This window comes from Puma concolor, chromosome D4 (genome assembly GCF_028749965.1).
Source record: "Puma concolor isolate L17-30 chromosome D4, mPumCon1.1.hap2, whole genome shotgun sequence".
NCBI classification, from domain to species: Eukaryota; Metazoa; Chordata; class Mammalia; order Carnivora; family Felidae; genus Puma; species Puma concolor.
The window spans coordinates 56214437-56240067 of NC_141679.1; the positions used below are offsets into that span (position 1 = coordinate 56214437).

A 25631-nucleotide genomic window follows, 5' to 3' on the forward strand; every position below is an offset into this window, starting at 1 on the left:
TGTTTAGCATTTACTGAACTTAAAAGGATAGTAATGCAGCCTGAGAGTCACATGCAAGAGCTCTGGGTCAGAAAGACCAGGTCAGATCTAGGCTCTGCCACTAATTGGTTATTGACATGGGCAAGTTGCTTAAGCCTCATTTTTCTTATAAAATAGAAATAATAGTGTTCACTTCTAGGAGTTTTATTAGACATGATGCTGAGCCCTGAAACTGATTATTTGTGTATATAACAGTGAGTTTTTAAAACAAAGTAGGGGACAGAATACAACTGTTTTTGTTGGGGCGCCAGGGTGGCTCAGTTGGTTAAGTGTCCGATTCTTGGTTTGGCTCAGGTCATGATCTCATGGTTCATGGGATTGAGCCCTGTGTCGAGCTCTGTGCTGTCAGCACAGAGCCTGCTTGGGATTCTCTCTCTCCCTCTTTCTGCACCTCTCTCACTCACTCTCTTTCTCTCTCTCAAAATAAATAACTTAAACTCCTTGCAGGAGAGTAGACTCCAAGCTCTAAACCATTACCCTGCAAGAGACCTGAAGACAGTTGTCTAAAAGCACTGATCTCATATCCTTCTCTAGCCAATAAGTTAGCAAAATTAAGGTGCTCATTAGAACAAAGCCAGAATGATTTTCCCATCTGAAATCAAAGTCACATACAGTATGTCCTTAAGTATTATAACTGCATAAAATGCCAGAGTACTGGGTTCCAGGAGAATACCATTGTACTTCCAATCTGAGTATGTACATTATAACTACCCCACCCACCCTGCAACTTTCCTACCTCTATCTGTAAGACATTGTAGGAGCTCCAGGCTCTTCCCCTCCTGCCTGGGAGGGGGAGTTCCCCTACCTCGTGGGAACTCAGAAGAAATCCACAGAGAGGAACTTCACTTCACTGGTCAGAATATAGGGGAGAGAGAAAGGCAGGGTGGGAAATAAGGAAAACAAAGCAGGAGAAAAGAAGGAGTGGAGAAGAGGAGAGTGATTGAGGAAATAAAGACTGGAGGAGGGAAACAGAAGAGTGGGAAAATGGGGCCAAGAGAAAGGTTTCATAGTTTTGGGGAGGAAGTTTGTGCTTCGTTGTTTAGCTATCCAACAGGAATTTGTCCAGTGTTGACTATTTCTGCCTTTACATCTGTTTTCTTTCTAGGCACACAGTTCGCTGTGGTCAGGCTGTTTCAGTCCACTGTTCCAATCCATGTGAGAATCTTTTGAATTGTGGTCAGCACCATTGTGCTGAGCTATGTCATGGGGGTCAGTGCCAGCCTTGTCGGATCATATTGAACCAGGGTAAGTGGTGGGCACACCAACTAGCAATACTTGTGTACTTTTCTAGAACCTTATTTATAGTTGTGTTGATGACATGGATTGATTCACACCTATAGTCACAAGGCCTCTAGCACTGTACCTTGGGTAGGAAGAATTGGAGATAAATTAATGCTTAGATGGTTTTCATTAGTTTAGTTACACAATACCACTATAGGTCATTGTCCTGTAGAATTTGAACAGTAGATTTTAAAATGCTGTTTAAGGGGCGCCTGGGTGGCGCAGTCGGTTAAGCGTCCGACTTCAGCCAGGTCATGATCTCGCGTTCTGTGAGTTCGAGCCCCACGTCAGGCTCTGGGCTGACGGCTCAGAGCCTGGAGCCTGTTTCCGATTCTGTGTCTCCCTCTCTCTCTGCCCCTCCCCCGTTCATGCTCTGTCTCTCTCTGTCCCAAAAATAAATAAACGTTGAAAAAAAAAAAAAATTTAAAATGCTGTTTAAAAATAACTACTTGGGAAATTAAAAAAATAAATAAATAAAAAGTAACTGTAAAGGATCTAGAAAGGCCAAAAAAATCTTGAAAAGAATGAACTTGAAAGGATTAAACTATCTGATTTCAAGACATTTAAAGTTCCAGTAATCGTGACATTGAGTTGTTGGTGTTAAAGGTAGACTACTAGATGCATGGAAGAGACTAAAGTCTAGAAACAGACCCACATATATACAGTTAGTTGATTTTCAACCACAATGTTAAGTTAATTCAATGGGAAAAGAAGTCTTTTTACAGATGTTGCTAGAACAACTGGATGTATACATAAGAAAAAACAAACCTCAACCCCTAATTTACTCTTTTCACAAAATTAATTCTACATGGATCACAGACTTAAATGTAAAACCCAGAAACATAAAGCTTCCAGAATAAACTATAAGAGAATATTTTCATGACTTTGGGGTTAGGTAAAGATTTCTTGGACAGAACAACAAAAATACTAACCATAAAAGAAAAAAATTGATACATTGAACTTTATCAAAATTAAAAGCTTCTCTTCATCAGAAGATACCATTAAGAAAATGAATAAATCAATTGCATATTATATCCAGAAATTTTGAAGTACTCTTAACAAAGTAATTAAAGATGAACAATGGGGCGCCTGGGTGGCTCAGTGGTTAAGCGTCCGACTTCGGCTCAGGTCATGATCTCACGGTCCGTGAATTCAAGCCCCGCATCGGGCTCTGTGCTGACAGCTCAGAGCCTGGAGCCTGTTTCAGATTCTGTGTCTCCCTCTCTCTCTCTGCCCATCCCCTATTCATGCTCTGTCCCTCTCTGTCTCAAAAATAAATAAACGTTAAAAAAAAATTAAAAAAAAAAGTACCTATAAAAAAGATGAACAACTTAAACAATGAGCAAAAGACTTGAACAGATACTTCGTAAAAGAAAACCTATAAATAGCCAACAAACACACAAAAGGTGCTTAACACCTTTAAATACTAAGGAAATGTAAGTTAAAACCACAATAAGTAATATAGTATAACCACTTTAGAAAACAGTCTGGCATTTTCTTAAAAGGTTAAATGTAGAATTTTATCATATGACCCAGTAATTCCATTCCTGGGCACATATGCAAAAGAGATGGAAATATATGTCCACAAAAAAACTTGTAAATGCATGTGCATAGCAGTACTAGTCATCGTAGTCAAAATGTGGAAGCAATTCAAATGACTGTCACTTGAGGAATGGATAAACAAATGTGGTATGACCATACATTGGATTATTACTCATCCATGAAAAGAATGTAGTATCAATACATGCTATGAAGTAGATGAACCTCCCAAACACTACGCTAAGGGAAAGAAACAAGTCACAAAGAAACACATACTGTGTGATTCCTCTGTTTTTACAATAGTCCCTGATCTGCAGGGATCCCAGGCTACAGTGTATTGATGCCCTATAGAGTTTTATTTTATTAAATTTTACCTTGGTGTGATGCTGTTGATCTGTGTTGGCACCTAAAATAAGTAACAGCCCTATGAAATGTTTTGTGTTGTGTACTGTAAGAATTTCATGTAAGGAACTGTGCCATGTAATACTCAATTTCTCTTTATGGGTCCTCCTGGGAGAAATTCCTGTCTGGCTTTAGTTCCAAGACTGGCTGTTTTTCCTCAAAGACTATTGATCTTTTTATCTTAGAAGCCTCGTATGACTGACCTAATGTTTGTCTTTATAGTGTATTTCTTTTTAAGCTATGATTTTTTTCTATGTCTCTACCATTGTTCCACTTTTCACATCTTTAATTTTATGTTCTTTTGTTATATTTCATATATTCTTACGTGTTGCCTCAAATCCATTTTGAGATAAGGCAGGAGTTAAGTATATGCTGGCAGTTTGGTCTTAACAATATAGATTGTGGTGTGAGAGTCCCTTTGATGTGGACCATTTATAGTTCTTAATTCATATTGTGCTTTTACTCACCTATTCAACCAGATCTTTTTTGTACAAATTTGTATGGATTCCCGTCTCTGCCTTTGTGTTGCTGTGTAGTTGATTTTTCAAACACAGTGGAAGGCTTTTTGTTTGTCCACAGTAAATATCTAGGGGACTGTTATGGCCATGAGTACAGTTTGTTTCTCTTCTCTATTTGTAATTCTCCTAGGATCCCTTTCAGCCTTATCTAGAGATTTAATAAGCATTCCTTCTGGGGGTTCATTCATGTGTTGATAAAAATGCTGAATAGGCTAAAGCTGGCAGCAGAGACCTTCCAGACTCCTCTGGTTCCATATTCTTAAGCCAACAGTGACTCCATCCAAGTCTTCTGTCACCAGCTCATATTGCTGTCTCTTGTGCCTAAGCATAGTGGGGCTTTTTAGTATTGTACTCCAATTATTCCCTAATTGATCAGGGGCTCCATTTTGGCTTTTTTGGTTTTTAATTTTTTTGGTTTTTATTTTATATTTGAGAGAGAGAGACAGAGACACAGAGCGAGCAGGGGAGGTGCAGAGAGACAGAGAATCTGAAGCAGGCTCCAGGCTCCAAGCTGTTAGCACAGAGCGCAATGTGGGGCTCAAACTCACGAGCAGTGAGATCATGACCTGAGCCAAAGTTGGATGCTAACTGACTGAGCCACCCAGGCGCCCCTCCATTTTGTTTTTATTGTCACAGTTTTCTGACCTTTGATTCTTTTGTGGTTTTAATTGAATTATAATTAACATACAGTGTCATATTAGTTTCACATACTCATTAGTTTCAACATACTCATTTGACTCCGTGTTCTCCACAATAAGTGCAGTCACTGTCACCATATAATGTTATTATAGTATTATTGACTGTATTCTCTGTGCTGTACTTTTCATCTCTTTGACTTGTAACTGGCAGTTTGTACCTCTTAATCCCCTTCATCTATTTCATCCATCCCTCACTCACCTCCCTGTGGCAACTGTCAGTTTGTTCTCTGTATTTAAGAGTCTTGGGGTTTCTTTGTTTGCTTGTTTATTCATTTGTTCTTTAGATTCACATATAAGTGAAATCATATGGTATTTGTCCTTCTCTGTTAGACTTATTTCACTTAGCATAATACCCTAGAGAGGTCCATCTATATAGTTGTAAATGGCAATGTCTCATTCTTTTTTATGACTAAGTAATATGCCATTGTGTATATATATATATATATATATATATATATATATATATATATATATATATACCACATCTTTATCCATTCATCTATTGATGGATTCTTGGGTTGTTTCCATATCTTGGCTATTGCAAATAATGCTGCAACAAGCATAAGGTGCATGTATCTTCTCGAATTAGTGTTTTTGTTTTCTTTGGGTAAATACTTAGTTGTGGAATTGCTGGATCATGGTATTTATGTTTTTAATTTTTTGAGGAACCTCCATACTGTTTTCCACAGTGGTTGCACCAATTTCTATTTCTACCTGCATTGCACAAGGGTTCCTCTTTCTCTACATCCTCCTCAATGTTTGTTATTTCTTTAAAAAAATTTTTTTTTAATGCTTACTTATTTTTGAGAGCAAGAGAGACTGAGCACAAGCAGGGGAGGGGCAGAGAGAGAGGGAGATGCAGAATCTGAAGCAGGCCCCAGGCTCTGACTTGTCAGCACAGAGCCTGACATGGGTCTTGAACTCATGGACCACAAGATCATGACCTGATCCGAAGTCAGATGCTTAACCGACTGAGCCACCCAGGCGCCCCAAATTGTATAAATTCTTTATATATTTTGGATATTAACTCCTCATTAGGCATCTCATTTGCATATATCTTCTCCTATTCCTTAGGTTGCCTTTTTGTTTCGTTGATGGTTTCCTTTGCTGTGCAAAAGGTTGTGGGTTTTTTGTTTTTTTTTTTTTTAATTTTATTTTTGAGAGAGAGAGAGAGAGCACTAGCAGGGGAGGAGCAGAGAGAGAGGGAGACACAGTATCTGAAGCAGGCTACAGGCTCTGAGCTGTCTGCACAGAACCTCACATGGGGCTTGAACTCATGGACTGTGAGATTATTACCTGCGCAGAAGTCAGACGCTTAACCTACTGAGTCACCCAGGTGCCTGCAAAAGCTTTTTATTTGATGTAATCCCAGTAGTTTATTTTTGCTTTTATCTCCCTTTCCTGAGGAGACCTATCCATAAATATGTTGCTAAGGGCAGTGTCCAAGAGATTACTGCCTGTGTTTCCTTTTAGGAGTTTAATGGTTTCAGGTCTCTCATTTATGTCTTTAATCCAGTCTGAGGTTATTTTTATGTGTGATATAAGAAAATGGTCCAGTGTCATTCTTTTGCATGTAACTGTTTGATTTTTCTAGCACCATTTACTAAAAAGACTGTCTTCTACTCATTATATATTCTTGCCTCCTTTTTTATAAGTGAATTGGCCATATAGGTGTGGGTTTATTTCTGACCCTTGATTCTTTTGTTCACAGCTGTCTGCTCATACCTCCAAAAAAAAAAAAAAGGCTCTGTTCTGTCTGAGCAGAAACTTAGGAAAGAAAAGCCCGCTTGCAGAAATTCCCAGTTACTAGGGTTTGTTTACGAATTCATTGATTTCATAAATGTTGGTTGTGTTTCCTACGTCTGTATTAATTCATCCAATAAGTTTTTATTGGATAAGTGAATCAATTTTAGAACCGGAGATGAAACTGCACATGTACTTACTAGAAGGTGGAAAGTAGATTTTAAAAATCAAGAGTCTTGGTTATGTCTTCATTGATTTGAGGCTTTCCCTCTTCTCATTGAAAGTTTTTGGTCTGTTCAATACAGTGTTTTATTTTACAAACATTATGTCTCATGTTTAGTTAGAAATATTTATTTTAATTTTTACTAAATACGTGATTTTATGATTTGATGTTTTTATAATGTTACACTTATTCTAATGTTGATTTTTCTGTGTAAGTAGATATCTAAGTTGTACTGAGAAAGAAGGAAAGCATCATTAGGTCTGCAGGATTTCTAAATTGAAATCTTTTGGTCTGCATTTATTATGTAGGGTCAGGCATATTTGCATAGATTGATTTTAATGAGATAAATTTTCACTATCTTTTAAAAAAATTTTTTTATTAAAAAAATTTATTAAAAAAATTTTTTTAATGTTTATTTATTATTTAGAGAGAGAGAGAGAGAGTATGAGCAGGAGAGGGGCAGAGAGAGGGTGGGGGGGGATACACAGATTGGAAGTAGGATCCAGGCTCTGAGCTGTCAGCACAAAGCCTGACGCGGGGCTCGAACTCACAAACCGCAAGATCATGACCTGAGCCGAAGTCAGACTTTCATCCAACTGAACCACCCAGGCGCCCCTAAAAAAATTTTTTAATGTTTATTTATTTTTTAGAGAGAAAGAGCATGAGAAGTGGAGGGGCAGAGAGAGAAGGAGACACAGAATCTAAAACAGGCTCTAGGCTCTGAGCTGTGAGCACAGAGCCTGATAAGGGGCTCAGACTCATGAACTGTGAGATCATGACCTGAACTGAAGTCGGACACTTAACCGTCTGAGCCACCCAGGCTCCCCAAGATAAATTTTCATTGTAAATTGAAAATGTAAAATGAGGGGCGCCTGGGTGGCTCAGTCGGTTGAGCGGCCGACTTCGGCTCAGGTCATGATCTCACAGTCTGTGAGTTTGAGCCCCGCATCGGGCTCTGTGCTGACAGCTCAGAGTCTGGAGCCTGCTTCGGATTCTGTGTCTCCCTCTCTCTCTGCCCCTCCCCTGCTCATGCTCTGTCTCTGTCTGTCTCAAAAATAAATAAAATATCTTAAAAAAAAAAAAAAGAAAATGTAAAATGACACTTAGAAAAATTATATAAGTTGATGAAAATTAATTCTTATCAGACTTTGTTACATTTTAATACATCAGAAGCATAACTCCTTAAACATATTTATTCCTGCCCTCAAGAAATAAAGAAACTCATTACTTCTTTTGTTGTTGTTGTTTGTAGGCTATATTTAATTAACATATTTAATTAATGCATCTAAAAACATATTTTTTATTTCAAAATGTTTACAATTTTTATAAAGTCCCAATAAATGCTTTTTGCTAACACCACAAAGAGCCATGGACATAGGACGGAGGCTATCCTTAAAATATTCTTTTTTACGTATGAAGTTCTTGGCCTTAAATAATAAAGGGATCTAAATTTTGCAAGACGTTAATGATGATTAATAAGAAACATCTCTAAAACCACACAGAATTAACTGTAAAGAGCACCTCCTGACCATGGAAGTCATTTAAAGGAGCAATTAAGTTAGGGCCTGAAGTCTGATGTTCTGTCACAAATTTATAGTGATTGGGTTCACCCTCTACTTTTACCAATGTAGGCATATTAGAATTCATTATTTCTTGAACCCATTGGGAAATCTATAGAAGTTAGGCTGGGTTCTTTATCTAGCAAATAAAACTCTTGAGTTGTTTGAACTTCTTACTCAGTATCAATTCTTAAACATGATTACTTCAAATTCAACAACAGAATACAAATTATTGAAGATTTTATATTGTACCAGTTTTTTTATTCCTTTTTAGCAGTAGAGAGTTTTTCCAAGCATTTTCTGTGAGCCCCAGTATATAAAGTACTAAATCTCTGCTGCTTGGCTTGAAGTGAAGATGGGAATGGTTTAGTCATCAACTCCTCCACGACTATCACCAGCTTAGTTTCCATCTTCTGTAACATCTCCAGAGGACCCCAGGGAGCCACACAGTAAATGGCTCTCAGCTATGGCCTCATGGGCCGGATAGTAGCCTCTAAATTTAGAGAATTGCTTCACTTTAATGCTGCTTTGGGGATGCGCTGCAGAGGCACCATGGGATATCAACAGTCTTACAAGGCCTTTTTTACTTCTGTGCTAAAGCTTCTCAGGTGGGTCTTAGAGCTGTTATATATGCCACATTTATTTCTGCATCAGGTCTGATCAACATTAATGAGTAGCATTTTGTGCTTTCTTATAGATTGTTTGGAAAATTTTAAGAACCCATGCAGGTTACTAACCTTTGTTTTTTAAATTGTGTCCTCAAGTATGCTACTGTGGCAACACTTCCCGAGACGTGTTATGTGGAACAGATGTAGGAAAGTCTGATGGATTTGGTGACTTTGGCTGTTTAAAGATATGTGGCAAGTAAGGTTTTATGTTTTTCTCAGTTAGAATAAAGCTGTATTTTATGCAACAATTATGTAATAGTCTGTTGTTTTTCCTAACAGGGACTTGAAATGTGGGAACCATACGTGTTCTCAAGTGTGCCACCCTCAGCCCTGCCAGCCATGCCCACGGCTCCCCCAGCTGGTGCGCTGTTGCCCTTGTGGCCAAACTCCTCTCAGCCAATTGCTAGAACTTGGAAGTAGTGGTCGGAAAACATGCATGGATCCTGTCCCTTCATGTGGAAAAGTGTGCGGCAAGCCTCTGCCATGTGGTTCCTTAGGTAACTAGTAGGCATAAAGTTGATTTTAAAAATATGAGTGGAAGTATTTGGCAGCAGTGACTTTATAAGGAGAATAGTGTTAAATTTTAGTTATAATATCAGAGGCTTTTAAAAATATTAATGATCAAATTTGTGTGGGTACTTTTTCTTTCCTCCTCAAAAATTTCAAAATGTGAAAACTCACATTTACCCAAGTGATCTCTCCTTCTGCTTTGGGTATTTTATTGCTAACTCAGGACAGTTGTGAGATACTATCCCATGAGGGGGTTATGATTTCTCTTAGCCTACTAGTATGGACACAATCTATCCTTTTACTAATCCAGGGTTCAGTGAGTGTTTAAAGGCATTTTCATGTAATAGGAACATGTTAAATAACTGGGTCAGATGTTTAAGAACTAAAATTCTAAGTACAATAAAACTTTAGCCATTTGGGTCACTCAAGAAATACATTTTCTATAGCTAATTTTCTGATATAGTTGAGGAGTAACACCTCTTGAGCATCACTTTGGATGGACAGTTTTCTAAAATTCACATTTTCTTCTTTCTTTAAATAGAGTTTATTGAAGATAAGTTTTTCCCCTTTGTTGACCCAGAGTCATCATTTTCCTGAACCTCAGTTGTCGTATCCTGCTAGGTACACTGGTGCCCTCGGGGCCTGCTGAGGTTTCTCAGGCAGTTTCCCCACACTAGTGTGCAGTTTGAATTGTTTATCTACTTGTTAAAGCTTTCGGTTGTTTATTTTCCTGGCAATGCTTTTAGCATTAGTGACTCTCCCTTTCTTCTGACGTGTGGCTTCTGATTACTTGGATATAGAAACCAGAAGAAATTTGTTTGAATTAGCTATAAAGTAATAGTCTGAGTTCTGAGACGTTCTGAGGCATTCCTTGGGGGAGGTGCTGGTATTGTTTTGCAATGACTTGGCACCTTCTATCCTGGGTGAGTGTTCAAAGGCTGTGTGTTTAGAAGAATGGATGTAGGCAACTGAGTTTGTGCCTACAGAGGTGTTCCTATAACTGCAGCAAAGCTAGAATCTTTAGGTTTGGTTTCCATGTTTATCAAAAATAGAGATTTCATATTTCTTCCAAACACCAGCAGGAACCAGTAGGTACATCCTACTGTATTTTTTACAGTCTGACTTTAAAATTGTGTATAGAGGAGGAATGTTCTTTTCTCATATTTTAATACACGTTTCAACTGCATTAGAAAATTCAATTGTCTATTGGTTCTCTTTGCCAACTGTGAAAATGTATCTTCAGATAAACTCTGTAAAGTGAAGATCAAATGACTTCAAAATCAAGAAGGATGGTTAAAGTCTTCCCTTTTCAGAAAGCTCATGGGTCAGTTTTATAACAATTTTATATACGATGACCACAAGAAATCTACCATGGGGCTAAAATATGTTGGCAATGAGAGAAAGACAAAATGTGAAATGGGTAATACAGGGGGACTTGAGCAAGAGAAGAATAATTATCAGTAATTGTCAGTATAATTATAATTATCAGTATAAACCAGCCCCAGGGGTAGGATAAGAACAGATCAAGGGATTTGAGGGTAACCACTGTACCTCATCAGGTTTTTAATCATAAAAAATTTGTAAGGAATTAGGCTGAGTTGGATTCAGAAGCTCAAAGACAAGCCCATGTGAAAACAGTGGCTCTCAAGTTTATTCAGATCTAGCTTATCCATAGAAAGTTTGCTGAGGTCTTTTAGTGTCTCACTCAGTAGGAATTTCTATCCTAGATAAATAGCTTTAGTACAAGACACTAGGTAGAGTTCTGCTTTCACAGTGGAAATATGAGGAGCTACATGGACCCACTCCCCAGCAAAACAAGCAAAACTGGGGAAAAGGAATCATTTAAAGTATCTGGAAATTGTCCGATGGGCATACCTCAAATGAGTATTTATTAAAGAAAATCTACTGAAACTCAGTAAGAACAGCAAGAGTCTATGTTGTTTAAGTCACAGTCCATTCCCTCCCTTCCACCCCCAGCTCCGCTTAACAAAAGCTCCACTCAGGATAGGTGTGCCAAGAAGATGAGGCTTCCTCTACCCCTAAGATCCCAGTCAGGGGTTACCAAGTCTCACTGGGAGGAGCACACTGCCAGCATTTTTCATCCCCTCTAACTCCAAATTGAAGAGGCTAAATTTCTGGGACACTGGCTGGCTCATTTGGTAGAGCATGCAGTTCTTGTTGGGGGTGTAGGTTCAAGTCCCACATTAGGTGTAGAGATTACTTAAAAATAAAATCTTAAAAAAAGAGGCTACGTTTCTGGTAGACACAGCTGAGAGTTGCAGGCTCCCTTCCATACAGCCCACCCATAAGTCAGAAGTTTTACTCCAATCACAGCAGGTTAGAATATTGGGGCCCTAGTCATCTTCACCCCAGCTCATTTGTAGAGCAGAGGCTCTATGCTGAAAGATACAAGCCAAGAAAACCAGAGGCTACTGTCCCACTCACCACCAAAAGTAAGTAACTGAGACTTTTCCTAGGGAGAAAGGTAGTCCATAAAAAAGAGAGCTCCAAAGTACTCTCCAAAGGAAAGGACTTTAATTTGAAATAATGTAGAGAAGTTCAGGCCTAAAAACCCTTCAGAAAATAATAGCACTTCTTGATTAAGGGCAGCTAGCTAAACTGTAAGCCAGCTAGTTCAGCAGAAAGAACCAGGGAAAGAGGTAGCTAAGAGGAGCCCCTCTGGGGTCAGAACAGACTTCACAGACTTGCCTCAAAGACTACCCTTACCCGATTTCATTGGATCAGACTGCTGAGCAATCTATGCCCAACAGAGAGAAAGTAGAATGAAGAAAAGTGAACAGCACTTCAAAGAAATGGGAGTACTTTTAAGCACGCAAACATATGTAATGGGAATACTAGAATGGTAGAAAGCAGAAAAATATTTGAATAACTGAAAACTTTTCAAATTTATTGAAAACCTTTAATCTGTATATCCAAGAAGCTCAACTCCTAATAGGACAAATTCAAAATGTTCCACACCTAGACACAAGTAAAAAGCTGAAAGCCAAGGATAAGGAGAAAATCTTGAAAGCAGCAAGAGAAATATGACTCCTTACATACAAGGGAACCCCTATAAGATTAGCAGCAGACTTCTCATCAGAAACAATGGAGAACACTATATCACAACAAGAAGATACTGAGATGACCTATTCAAAAGTGCTGGGGAAAATATACTGCCATCCAAGAAGCTTCTATTCAGCAAAACTATCTTTCAGAAATGAAAATAAAGGGGCACCTGGGTGGCTTAGTCAGTTAAGTATCTGACTCTTGATCTCAGTTCAGGTCTTGATCTCAGAGTTGTGAGTTCAAGACCCATGTTGGGCTCCACACTGGGCATGAAGCCTACTTTAAAAAAGAAAAAGAAAGAGAAGGAAGGAAGGAAAGAAGGAAGGAAACACAATTTATTGCTAGTAGATCTACTTCACAATAAATACTAAAGTAGTAAGTTCTTCAGACTGAAAGCAAGTAAACCCAGATATAAATTCATATCCATATGAAAAATCAAAGAGTAAATGTAATTGCATAATTATAAAAGACAGTATAAAAGCATATTCTTTTTGCAGCTGACTTAAAAAGTAGTTGTATAAGATAATATGTAATTGTATTATTAGGGTTGTAACATGTGGAAATATATCTGACAATAAGAGCACAAAGGAGGTGGGTGAGATCAAAGTAAGGAAGTGACTCCAAGTGGTAACTCAGATCTGTAGCAACAAATGAAGAAAATCAGAAATGGTAAAGATGATAAATGTAACAAACTATGAATGTATGCTTTCTCTTTTCTTTTCTGTTTTAATAGACATAACATTACGTAATAGTATATTGTTGGGTTTGTAACATGTAGACGTAATAATAGCATAAAAGAGAAGAGAGAATAGAGCTACATAGGAGTAAGGTTTCTCTATCTCACTGGAATTAGGTTAGTATAAATCTGAAGTGGATTCTGGTAAGATGTATATCGTAAGTGGGGTGCCTGGGTGGCTTAGTCGGTTAAGCGGCCGACTTCAGCTCAGGTCATGATCTCGCAGTCCGTGAGTTCAAGCCCCGCGTCGGGCTCTGTGCTGACAGCTCAGAGCCTGGAGCCTGTTTTGGATTCTGTGTCTCCCTCTCTCTGACCCTCCCCCGTTCATGCTCTGTCTCTCTCTGTCTCAAAAATAAATAAACGTTAAAAAAAAAAATTAAAAAAAAAAAGATGTATATCGTAAGTCCTAGAACACCCATTAAGAAAATAACCAAAAATAAATATAGTGAAATGGGGTGCTTGAGTGTCTCAGTTGGTTGAGCCTCTGACTCTTGATTTCAGCTCAGGTCATGATCTCATGGTTCATGGGATTGAGCCCCTGCTTGGGATTCTCTCTCTCCCTCCTTTTCTGTCCCTCCCCTGTTCACGCACGTGCACACACACTCTCAAAAAAGAAATAAACACGGGGGCACCTAGGTGGCTCAGTTGGTTAAGTGGCTGACTTCGGCTCAGGTCATGATCTCAACTGGTTTGTGAGTTCAAGCCCCACATGTGGCTCTTTGCTAGCCTGGAGCCTGCTTCAGAGTCTGTGTCTCTCTCTCTCTCTGCCCCTCCCCTACTCACACTCTGTCTTTCTCAAAAATAAATAAACATTAAAAATTTTTTAAAAATAAGGGCGCCTGGGTGGCTCAGTAGGTTAAGCCTCTGACTTTGGCTCAGGTCATGATCTCATGGTTCGTGGGTTCAAGCCCCGCGTCAGGCTCTGTGCTGACAGCTCAGAGCCTGGAGCCTGCTTTGGATTCTGTGTCTCCCTCTCTCTCTGGCTCTTCCCCATTCATGCTCTGTCCCTCTCTCTCTCAAAAATAAATAAACATTAAAAAGTAAATCTCATCGATTTAAAAAAAATTTTTTTAATAAATAAAATAAAATAAACATTTAAAAATATGCAGTGAAGGGGCACCTGGGTGGCTCAGTCAGTTAAGCATCTGACTTCGGCTCAGGTCACAATCTCATGGTTGGTGGGTTTGAGCCCCGTGTCGGGCTCTATGCTGACAGCTCAGAGCTTGGAGCCTGCTTGGGATTCTGTGCCTCCGTCTCTCTCTGCCCCTCCCCCACTCATGCTCTGTTTCTCTGTCTCAAAAATAAATATTGTATATTTATATATATATATAAATATATATATAATACTGTATATTATATATATATACACATATATATATAATATACAGTGAAAAGTACAATTAAAGGAAAAAAATGTTAAATTAGAAACTTAATGCAAAACAAACCAGTAAAGGAAGATTAGATTAACAAAGTCATGAGGCATACAGAAAAATAAAAGTTAAATGACAGATATAATCCAGCTGTATCAATAATAGCATTAATGTGAATGGATTAAACTCTTAAAAAGCAGAGATTGTCCAACCAAATTTTTTAAAACACAAGATTCAACTATGTGGTATCTTCAGGAAACAGACTAGAGTTAAAGATAAAATAAGACTGAAAATAAAAGGATGGAAAAAATACATCATTTAAACAGCAGCCCCAGGAGACTTGTGGCTGATCTCTGAGTGGTCCTCAAAACAGGACTTGTCCTAAATGTATTTAGCAGAATGAATGGTAGGTCTCTTATCACCACATGGTCACAGAGCTTGAGTCATTGAGATTATGGATCATGATTTCTGATTGTTTATGATCCCCAGATTATTTTCAGAGTCAAGAGTACTTCAGTAAAGTCGTCCATGGCTACAATTTTAAGGAGATTCAAGTCTAACCTTGAGACTTGAGGCCTAAAGAAAGAAGTCAGAAGATCTGTTTTTTGACTTAGGCAAAGAATCATGCACTCCAGAGGATATGCCAGTGACTAATTCTGGGCCCTGTCTTTGCTGGAAAAGGTCCAGCCTGCCAGATGAAGGGAAGATAGGGGAAGAGGCATTGACTACATCCTTCTTCCCTCAACTCTGATTCTGGAGTTATAGGCAATAGAAGTAGAAGGCCAGTGTGGCTAGTGAACTTGGGAGTCTGAAAATGAGTACTTGCAATGTTCATTCCTAGCTCTTTTCATTTTTATTAAAGATTTCATTCATACCTGCGAAAAGCTGTGCCATGAAGGAGACTGTGGACCATGCTCTCGTACATCAGTTATTTCCTGCAGATGCTCTTTCAGAACAAAGGTAAATCCTGAACAATGTTAGTGCTGTTACCACCAGTACCTTTTAAATTCATGATTATGGGGGGGCGCCTGGGTGGCGCAGTCGGTTGAGCGTCCGACTTCAGCCAGGTCACGATCTCGCGGTCCGGGAGTTCGAGCCCCGCATCAGGCTCTGGGCTGATGGCTCAGAGCCTGGAGCCTGTTTCCGATTCTGTGTCTCCCTCTCTCTCTGCCCCTCCCCCGTTCATGCTCTGTCTCTCTCTGTCCCAAAAATAAATAAACGTTGAAAAAAAAAAATTTTTTTAAATTCATGATTATGGGATGGGAAGAATCAAAGTAACTTGTTTTAATCCTAGCATACTATATATGATTTATTCAACCCAGCCAGTGTATGCTGACAGCAACCATGGGTCCGTTGTATGGTAGATATAGGCTGTGGGTCAGGTAGCACTCTAAGCTCAGAGGCCAGTAATGGGGCTGAGGCAAGTATCCAGATAGCTCTACCAAATAAAAGTGTGATAATGCTAGATGCTAGGAGAGAACAAAAGCACTGTTGCTAACTAAGAAATTGGAGAGAACGTAGTCCATATGATCACCCTTATCTCTGACAGTCATTGCAAGAGTTTAGACAACTGCTGAATTAGAGTAGTTAGACCATCCTAACTTCTGATACCAACTGCAGTCCAGTGTCCCTAAGAATACCCTCAGGGTTTGATAATTCACTAGAACTCAACAGAACACATAGAAAGCTGTTATAATCATGGTTACAGTTTATTACAGGGGAAGGATACAGATTAATATCAGCCAGAGGAAGAAACATGCAGGGCAGAGTCTCAAGAAAGTACCAAATAAGAAGCTTCTAATTGTTCTCTCCCTCTGGAGCTGGAACAGCGTTAACATTCTCAACATCATTTTGTGATAATGTGCATGGAGTGTTGCCAACCAGGAAAGGTCACCGAAACCTGGGTGTTCAGTTTTTACTGAGGCTCCATTGTGTAGACATGGTTGACTGCCCATGTGGCTGGTCTCAATCTCCAGATTGTCACCAGAGGTCTGCCATTACTATGTGACCCAAAGCCCCCATCCTAAGTCATATTATTGGTCTCTGTGGTGTAGCCAGTCCCCACCCTAAGACTTTTCAGTATGGCCAGCCTGTACGCTAAATCATGTTAGACTATGTGATGACCCAAGGCCTCAGGCAAACAATGACACTCCTTTCAGGCATGATATTCCAGGAGCTTACAGATCACTTCCCAGAAGGCAGTGGCAAAGGCCAGATCACCCTTTCAGTAAGGTTAATTATTCACTATACAACTGTTTTTGTCAATTTCTTCTTTCTGCCCTGGGCAGTTTTGATTGGACTTTTTGTTATAAAAGGGACATCTTACCATTTTGGAATTCATGCCCATTCCTATGTTTGTAACCAGAGGCAAGAGCCTTGCTGTCTTTGGGAAATCCAGCTTGGAGAACATAGCAACTATTGATCTGTCCTCTCTGACCCACCTTCAGTGCATATTCAGCTGCTACCAAGCCCAAGGGCTGGGTAGCAGCTGACTTGCAAATGATTCTGAGGATCTATTCCAGAAATTGTCAGCTAGCTTACTGGGTAAGCTTTAGAATAAAAATGTAAAAATAATGTAATTTACATGTGGCAAAAGATGTGTGCGCGCATGCGTGCACACACACGGCTTTTTTCCTGAAAGAAACCAGAGTACATGGGTCAGTAGAGATATTTTGAATGTCAGACACAGGATCTTAAAGACTGTGAAATACTGTGATTTAGTAATCACAAATTTAGTGATGCCCAGAGGTGCTGGTTGTGACCAAGAAGCACAAGCAGAGTTGGGATGTGTGAGCTAGAAATGGCTACTGTCTGTTTGCTTCTTTCTCCCCAACAGTCCTGTTCTCTCTGTGCTTTTTTGATTCTCATTCACTGTCTGCCCTCACTCTAATAGCAGATCCCATGGCAGTGAGCATATTCATGAAAAGCTGTGTATAAAGTGAATTTTTGCAAATAAAAGTTTTATTCTAAAATTGCTGGAGGCACTCACTGTCAGTATGAATTCTATTGAAACCTTTGACAAAGTGAAAAATCTCTTTGCAATTGATGGTCATCACCTCATTCTTCAGCCAGATTTTTCATGAAATGTCTTTTGTAATGGAATGGGCTTTTCCATGGAAGTGAGTTTTCTAGATAAATAAAACTTATTTCTTAAAGCTTCAAAGGTGGTTTTCTTTTAATCACTTTGGTGGGAATCTTTGAAAAATGTATGCTGTACTACCTCTTACCAAAGAATACTGTATTTAAGTTTTTATTGGTAATTCATATTGATTGTCAGTATCTACAAGAGCTCTCCCTTTCCCTGCAATTAAGATAACCACTCCAGTATGTCATTTCTTCTCTGCAGTCCAGTGTTTGCATTAACTGGAGCACGCACTCTAGCAATTTCATGACTCACCTTTGCTTTGTATCTCCAGGGAACATATGGGCAACTCTTCCTTATCATCCAACCCAGCCAACTAATGTATCTAAGACATCTTTGTAGCCAAGAATCTTCCATTTCTTAGACTTTTGCTTCTGTTTTCAACTCTAGTAACTGCCCTTTTCTTCAGAGTCCTTTTCACTAAGAAAGAATATTTTTAGCATTTTGCTAGTTTCTGAGTACCTAGCAACCTGTAAATGACATCAAAGCCAAATTCAGATGTAGATACTGGGCAGCCAGGCTCACTCTCCCCCAAGTGACTGACTTGCTTCCCACACAGCATCCTCTCCACACGTTATTTGGGATCATGCCTCAGCAAGTTACATATGGTAGATCTTTGGGGTCGTTCATACATAATTACCAAAGTCATAAAACTGAATGCCAGAGGACTACTATATTCTACTTTGCTGCATTTCTGCAGTGTCATGCTGCTGTTAAGTGTGTTGACCTGTTTGCCTCTGGTACCAGATTATTACATATTTTCAATTTTTCTGCTTTTTGTGGCTTTTTCTGTCTCCTTTGCCAGGCAATTTTTTTTTCTTTGCTTTATGTACTTTTAGCAGTCCCTCCTTCCATTCAGATTTTATAATTCCTAAAATCTACTTTCAATTAGGAGGCCAGACCACAAAGATTGTTACAATTATATTTGCACGTGGGGCGCCTGGGTGGCGCAGTCGGTTAAGCGTCCAACTTCAGCCAGGTCACGATCTCGCGGTCCGTGAGTTCGAGCCCCGCGTCGGGCTCTGGGCTGATGGCTCAGAGCCTGGAACCTGTTTCCGATTCTGTGTCTCCCTCTCTGTCTGCCCCTCCCCTGTTCATGCTCTCTCTCTGTCCCAAAAATAAATGTTGAAAAAAAAAAAAAAGTTATTCCATTTCAAAAAAAAAAAAAAAATTGCATGAAATGTCAGTAAACCAGGAGCCCCACTGTGAGTAAAGCATATTCATATAGAAACTGGGCTAACCTAGCTCCAGGTAGGTGAAGTTGGCGAATAAGTGACTACCAGAAAAGTATAGGATATTTAGGGTGTACATGTTATATATAGCATTATACTCTAGTTGTGTTGTTTCATTTGTTCCTAAAGGAGTTACTGTTGGTTTTTTGTTTTTTGTTTTTGTTTTTTTCTTTTCCTTTTTCCATAGGAGCTTCCATGTACCAGTCTCAAAAGTGAAGGTATGACTGAGAATGGGCATGAGGGGACTTTCTGGGGTAAAAGTACTTGTTCTGTTTCTTGATAAGGGTTTGTATTATATATGTCATAATTCAGCAAAGGTACACTTAAGATTTGTATATTTCATTTTATATGTTTCATTTTCTTTTGCCTCAAAAGAAAAGTAAAAATCATAAGTTCTGGTTAATTAAGTTCTAAAAAAGGTAAGTGTAGTCAAATCTGCAGTTTACTTTAAAATGTATCAAATATTAAGGTAAATTGATAGGTGGATAGAAAGGTGAAAAAATAATGGTAAAATCTCAGTAATGGGCATATGGATATTCACTGTAAAGTTGTTTCAACTTTTATGTTTGGAAATTTTCATAATAAAATGGTAGTAGTGGGGGTGAAGGAGAATAATACCTAATGCAGCAAGCTTTTTACATACTGACTCTGATGCTAGATCCCCTTAAAGCTTGATATGACTGTTGGACACCTAGAACAGGTACTCAGCCAGCAAACCTTCTTAACCTTGAGGCCTACAATATTGTTTCTTCCTTTGTCTTTGATCCTGACATCCCACACTATTAAGATTCTGTCTTTTGCTCACCATCACTTAGTCTTTTGTTTAAGCCACCTTAATACCTGTTTGGAAAAGTGATAGAAGTTAAATGTGTACAAAATAAAAAGATCTTATTCTGGCCAGGAAGAAAGCTGTTTTAGATTAGGATGCTTTTGTCTGCAGGTATCAAAAACCCAAGGAAAAATAACTTTAGCAATAAGGGGCTTTACTGTCTCACATAATAGGAAGTATGGAGGCAGAACAAGTCCAGAGTTGGTTAATTCCAACCTCCTGATTCCAGGACTCCCGTTCAGCTTCTCTGATTTTCTTGGTTTTCTCCTCATGGATATGAGTTAGCCACAAGTCCACACATCAACATCTTACCCAGCAATATCTAAAGGAAAGAAAGAGATTCTTAAGCTTCCTTTCCTTCTCAAGAGCAAGGAAGACCATCCTGAGAGGACCTCAGTACACTTTGTATCACATGCTCCTGCCTAAACCCAACGTTAGCAAAGAAAATGGAATTAATAGGCTAGACTTTTCTACATTCAGCCCTGAAACTAGGAGCACATGGGTACCTAGTTTCTGAGCAGAATTAAGCCTCTGTTAGCCTTAAGAAGGTGGGGAGTGGGGGGCGCCTGGGTGGCTCAGTCGGTTAAGCAGCCGACTTTGGCTCAGGTCATGATCTCACGGTCCGTGAGTTCGAGACTCGCGTCGGGCTCTGTGCTGACAGCTCAGAGCCTGGAGCCTGTTTCAGATTCTGTGTCTCCCTCTCTCTGACCCTCCCCCGTTCATGCTCTGTCTCTCTCTGTCTCAAAAATAAATAAACGTTAAAAAAAAAAATTAAAAAAAAAAAAAAGAAGGTGGGGAGTGGTTGTTTGGAAGGTAAGCAGAAATATCTGCCTTAAAACCACAGTCAAAATTGTGGTTATTAAAAATATAATTTGAAAAAATTACATTAATATGCTTTTAAAGTAAAAAAATAATAATAATAAAAAAATAAAAACAATATAAAGGAAAAAGTGAAAATACACCCTAACCTGATTTTTCCCTCCTCCCCTTCCCTGATGAAACTGTTACTAGTTTGTTGGATTTGGGTCCAGATATTTTTCTGTATTCATATAGCTTTATACATCTGCCAGTTTTATTTTTTCCTCCTAAACTTAATTTTATACTAAACATATTGTTTGCAATTTGGTTGTTTTTTTTTTCTTCCCTCAAAGACATTTTCTATGTCAGTGTATATAACTCTCCCTCTTTCACAGTATTCTGTATGTGGGTATGCCACAGTGAGGTTCACTCTTGCCCTCTTGGTGATCATTTAGTTTGTCTCCAGTTTTTCCCCATTATGAATAATACAGTATCCATCTTGTCCCACTTTTTAAAACTTTATCATGAAAATTTTTAACCGTATGTGAGAGTAGAAAGATTAATATAATAAAACCCTATGCACCTGTCACCCATCATCAGTAATCAGCATTTTGCCTATCTTGTTTCCATCCCTTCCTTCCCTCCTTTTTATTTTCACTAAAGTACTTTGAAAATAAATCTCAAACATCGTTTCACTCATAAACACTTCAGCACCTAGCCTATTTTTAAAAATTGAGGTAAAATTCACATAATGTAGAATGGGCTGTTTTAAAGTGTACAATTCAGGGGTGCCTGGGTAGTCAGTTGGTTAAGTGTCTGACTCTTGATTTCAACTCAGGTCATGACTTCATAGTTCATGAGGTCGAGCCCCATGTCAGGCTGTGCGCTGACAGTGCAGAGCCTGCTTGAGAGTCTCTCCCTCTCTCACTGCCCCTCCCCTGCTCACTTTCACATGCACTGTCTCTCTCTTAAAGTAAGCATTTATTTAAAGTGTACAATTCATTGGCATGTAACAGATTCACAGTGTTGTGCAACCATCACCTCTATCTAGTTCTAAAACATTTTCATACCTAAGGAGGAGACCCTGTATTCATTAACTTTTCACTTCCCACTCACTACCCCCTCAAGCCCCGAGGAACCACTAAACTGCTATGGGTTTACCTATTCTGAGTATTTCATATAAATGGAATTCTATAATACATAACCTTTTTATACCCAGCTTTTTTCACTTAGCATGTTTTCAAGATTCATCCATGTGTAGCACATATCAGTACTTCATTCCTCTTTCTGACTGAATAGTACTTCATTGTGTGGATATATCGCAATTTATTCATCTGTTGATGGACATTATGGGTTGTTTCGATCTTCTGGCTATTTGGATTAGTGCTACTATGAACATTTGTACACAGTTTTTGTTTAAAATTTTTTGGATACATACCTACAAGTGGAGTTGATGGATCATATGATAATTGTGTGTACTTTAATTTAAAGAATTGCCACAGCAGTTTTCCGTAGCACCTACATCATTTTACATTCCCACCACCCAGACACCCCACTTATTTTTTTGTTTTTATTTTTGTTTCTTATGTGTTTTTTTTCTTAAAGCTATCCTATGTAGATATGAAGTGATATGTCATTAAGGTTTTGATTTGCATTTCCCTAGTGATGCTGAACATTTTTAAATGTACTTTGCCATTTGTAATCTTCTTTGGAAAAGAGTCTGTTTAAGTCCTTTGTCTGTCTTTTAATTGGGTTCTCTTCTTGTTGAGTTGTAAGAATTCTTTATGTATTTTAGATCCTAGAGCTTTATAGATAGATGATTTGCAAATATTTTCTCTTGTTATGTGCGCTGTCTTTTCACTTGCTTAGTGGTGTCGTTGGTACACAAAATCTTTCAGTTTTGATCAAGCCCCAATTTGTGTTTCTTCTTTTGTTGCTTGTGCAACAAAATATATTAAAATATATAAAAATAAATTTTCAAAAGTATATGTATAGGAATAGTTACTTAAAATAGAATTACCATTTAAATTTTTGATAGATAACATATGTGTACCAAAAGTTTATACTCCCATCCACGGAGTGTGCCTTGTTCTCTACACCTTCACCCGTACCATATTGTCTTTTTTTTTCTGTACAATCTGACAGGTGAAAATTTTTAGCATATCTTATTTTAATATGCATTTTCACCATAACTAATTTATTTACATTATTACATATGTGTTTCTTCAGCTTGTAGTCATCGAATATTTGTTGAGTGAATGTTCATCTCCTTTACCTTTTTTTCTTTTTAATTGGCCACAACAGATGCTACATTTATGTGTGATAAGCGATGTAACAAGAAACGGTTGTGTGGACGACATAAATGTAATGAGATATGCTGTGTGGTAAGTGGACCTATCATTAGGTACAATCAGATTTCATTCATCCGGGGGCCAAGCATCTAGAAACCTCAGCCATCTGGAATGTAGTCCAGATTCAGACATCACTGGGAGAGGCCCCTGAGCAGCAGTGAGAGAGCTGCCCAGAGAGACAGGCCTGGGCCTTTTTAGGCCTTTGCCAAGTCAAGAAGTTAGCCAGTGGCAATATGGGGAAAGAGAAGAAAGACAGAAGCCCTCAGGCTCCAGAGCCTAAGACCATCAGATGAGCATACAGTCCTCTGCAGGAGATTGTGTGCTGTCCCAATACACAGATTGGGCTGGTCTTAGCAATTTGGGCTTTGGGTTTCATATACAGCTTGGATCAGGTCAATAGGCAAAATGAGTGGGGCATTTTTGAAAGGAGCAAGTTTCAGTTATCTGAAGTATTCACTTATATGGAACTAAATAAAGCACTACCTGGCAGTAATTGGGTTACCATGTTGTGCGTGTGTTTGTGTGTGTACAAACAAGAGCACACAGTGCCATTAGCAAAGTAGTGCATGTATACACATGCTTATGTATGTATATCATACATAATTGTTATTTTTGAAGTTTACATATTGATAAGATGAAGAATGATGAAATTGTACAACATATTAAGACTTATTTTTAGGGGCGCCTGGGTGGTTCAGTCAGTTTAGCATCTGACTTTGGCTCAGGTCATGATCTTGTGGTTTGTGAGTTCAAGCCTTGTATCAGGCTTGCTACTGTCACAAAGAGCCCATTTCAGATCTTCTCTCTCCCTCTCTCTCTGCCCCTCCCCTGCTCGCTGGCTCTGTCTCTCAAAAATAAACATTAAAAAAAAAAAGACTTATTTATAAATCAGTATTTGAAGACATAAAGACTTCTTCCTATTATTGAAAATTTCAAACATATACAAAAGCAGAAAGATTAGCATGCATCCCATATATGCAACATCCAGCTTCAGTAGTGATCAGCTCATAACTAATCTTGTTTCATCCACCTCTCCACCTGCTCCCTCTGATTATTTTGAAGCTAATTCCAGACATCATTTCATCCATAACTGTAGAAAGCTTTTTTTAAAATTAATCTTCTTGTTGTTTGTGGAAAATATAAAATGTAGATAATTTTGCAAACAAATATGAATCTCTTCTTAGGATAAGGAGCACAAGTGTCCTTTGATTTGTGGGAGGAAACTCCGTTGTGGCCTTCATAGATGTGAAGAACCTTGTCATCGTGGGAACTGCCAGTCATGCTGGCAAGCCAGTGAGTGTCTTCACTGTATGCTTTTATTAAAGAGTTTTCTAGGGATCTGTGGGTGGCTCAGTTGGTTAAGTGTCCAGCTCTTGATTTCGGCTCAGGTCATGATTTCACAGTTGTGAGACCGAGCCCCATGTTGGGCTCTGCGCTGGGTATGGACCCTGCTTAAGATTCTCTCTCCCTCTCTGCACCTCCCCTGTGCTGTCTCAAAAAATTTATTAAACAGTTAATTGATTGATTAAAAAGTTTGATAGGGGCACCTGAGTGGTTCAGTCCATTAAGCATCCAACTCTTGATTTTGGCCTAGGTCATATGTTCTTGCAGTGGGTGGGATTGAGCCCCACATTGGGTTCTGTACTGATAGTGCAGTGCCTGCTTAAAATTCTCTCTCTCCCTATCTCTCTCTCAGAATAAATAAATTAACTTTAAAAAAAAAAAAACTCTAAGAGTTGTCTAGAAGTTCGGGCATAATATATTTTGAGGGACTGATTAGTTTGGTATGGGTTACTCAACTAAGCCTAAGTATTTCAGATATGTTGTGACTTTAAAAAGTTATTCTCATGCTGCATTGTCATCCCTGCAAGTATGAAACTTGGGATGTAAGCAACAATCCTAAAATGAGATCTGGTTCATTAATGGATTACTCTTAAATATCATTGAACCAAATTCTGTCCTCAGCAGTCTTCCTTCTCTGTATTATTAGCAGCAGTTTGTAAACTTTTTCATCTTAGGACTTACTTACATTCTTAAAAATTGCCAAGGACCCTCAAAGAGCTCTTTTTATGTGAATTATAGCTATACTTATATTAGAGATTAAAATGAGGAATTTAAAAAATATGTATTAGGTTTTTTCTTTTAATTTAAATTTTAGTTAACATACAGTGCAATATTGGCTTCAGGAGTAGAATTCAGTGATTCATCACTTACATTCATTCAGCACTTACAACATGCAGTGCTCATCACAAGTGCCCTCCTTAATACCCATCACCCATCTAGCCCATCCCCCACCCTCCTCCCTCCATCAACTCTTAGTTTGTTCTAGTTTGTTCTCTGTCTTTAAGAGTCTCTTGTGGTTTCTTTCCCTCTCTCTGTCCCCCACCTCCCTTTCCATATGTTTATCTGTTTTGTTTCTTAAATTCCACATACAAGTGAAATCATAGGTTGTCTTTGTCTGATTGACTGATCTCACTTAGTATATACATTCCAGCTCCATCCATGTTGTTGCATATGGCAAGGTTTTGTTCTTTTTGATGGCTGAGTAGCATCCCATTGTATATATGTACCACATCATCTTTATCCATTGATCAGTCAGTGGACATTTGGGCTCTCTCCATAGTTTGGCTATTGTTAGTAATGCTGCTGTAAATTTTGGGGTGTGTATACCCCTCCAAATCTGTATTTTTATATCCTTTGAGTAAATACCTACTAGTGCAATTGCTGGGTGGTTCTGTTTCTAGTTCTGTTTCTAGTTTTGTGAGGAACCTCCACGCTGTTTCTCCAGAGTGGCTGTACAGTTTTCATCCCTACCAACAGTACAAGAGAGTTCCCCTTTCTCTACATCCTTGCCAACACCTGTTGTTTCTTGTGTTATTAATTTTAGCCATTCTGACAAGTGTGAAGTGGTATTTCATTGTGGTTTT

General features: G+C 38.7%; 1 protein-coding gene across 2 annotated transcripts in view; it reads left to right on the top strand.

Moving 5' to 3' along the window:
• The window catches only part of NFX1 (nuclear transcription factor, X-box binding 1), a 74194-nt gene that overhangs the window by 28345 nt on the left and 20218 nt on the right, over window positions 1-25631 (top strand). For both annotated transcript variants that reach the window (XM_086683364.1, XM_086683365.1), the window contains exons 7-13: window positions 1145-1284; window positions 8767-8866; window positions 8950-9167; window positions 15215-15312; window positions 18914-18944; window positions 22658-22737; window positions 23889-23997. In XM_086683364.1, the coding sequence (XP_086539490.1) occupies window positions 1145-1284; window positions 8767-8866; window positions 8950-9167; window positions 15215-15312; window positions 18914-18944; window positions 22658-22737; window positions 23889-23997 (776 nt within the window). The remainder of the gene's footprint in view (window positions 1-1144; window positions 1285-8766; window positions 8867-8949; window positions 9168-15214; window positions 15313-18913; window positions 18945-22657; window positions 22738-23888; window positions 23998-25631) is intronic.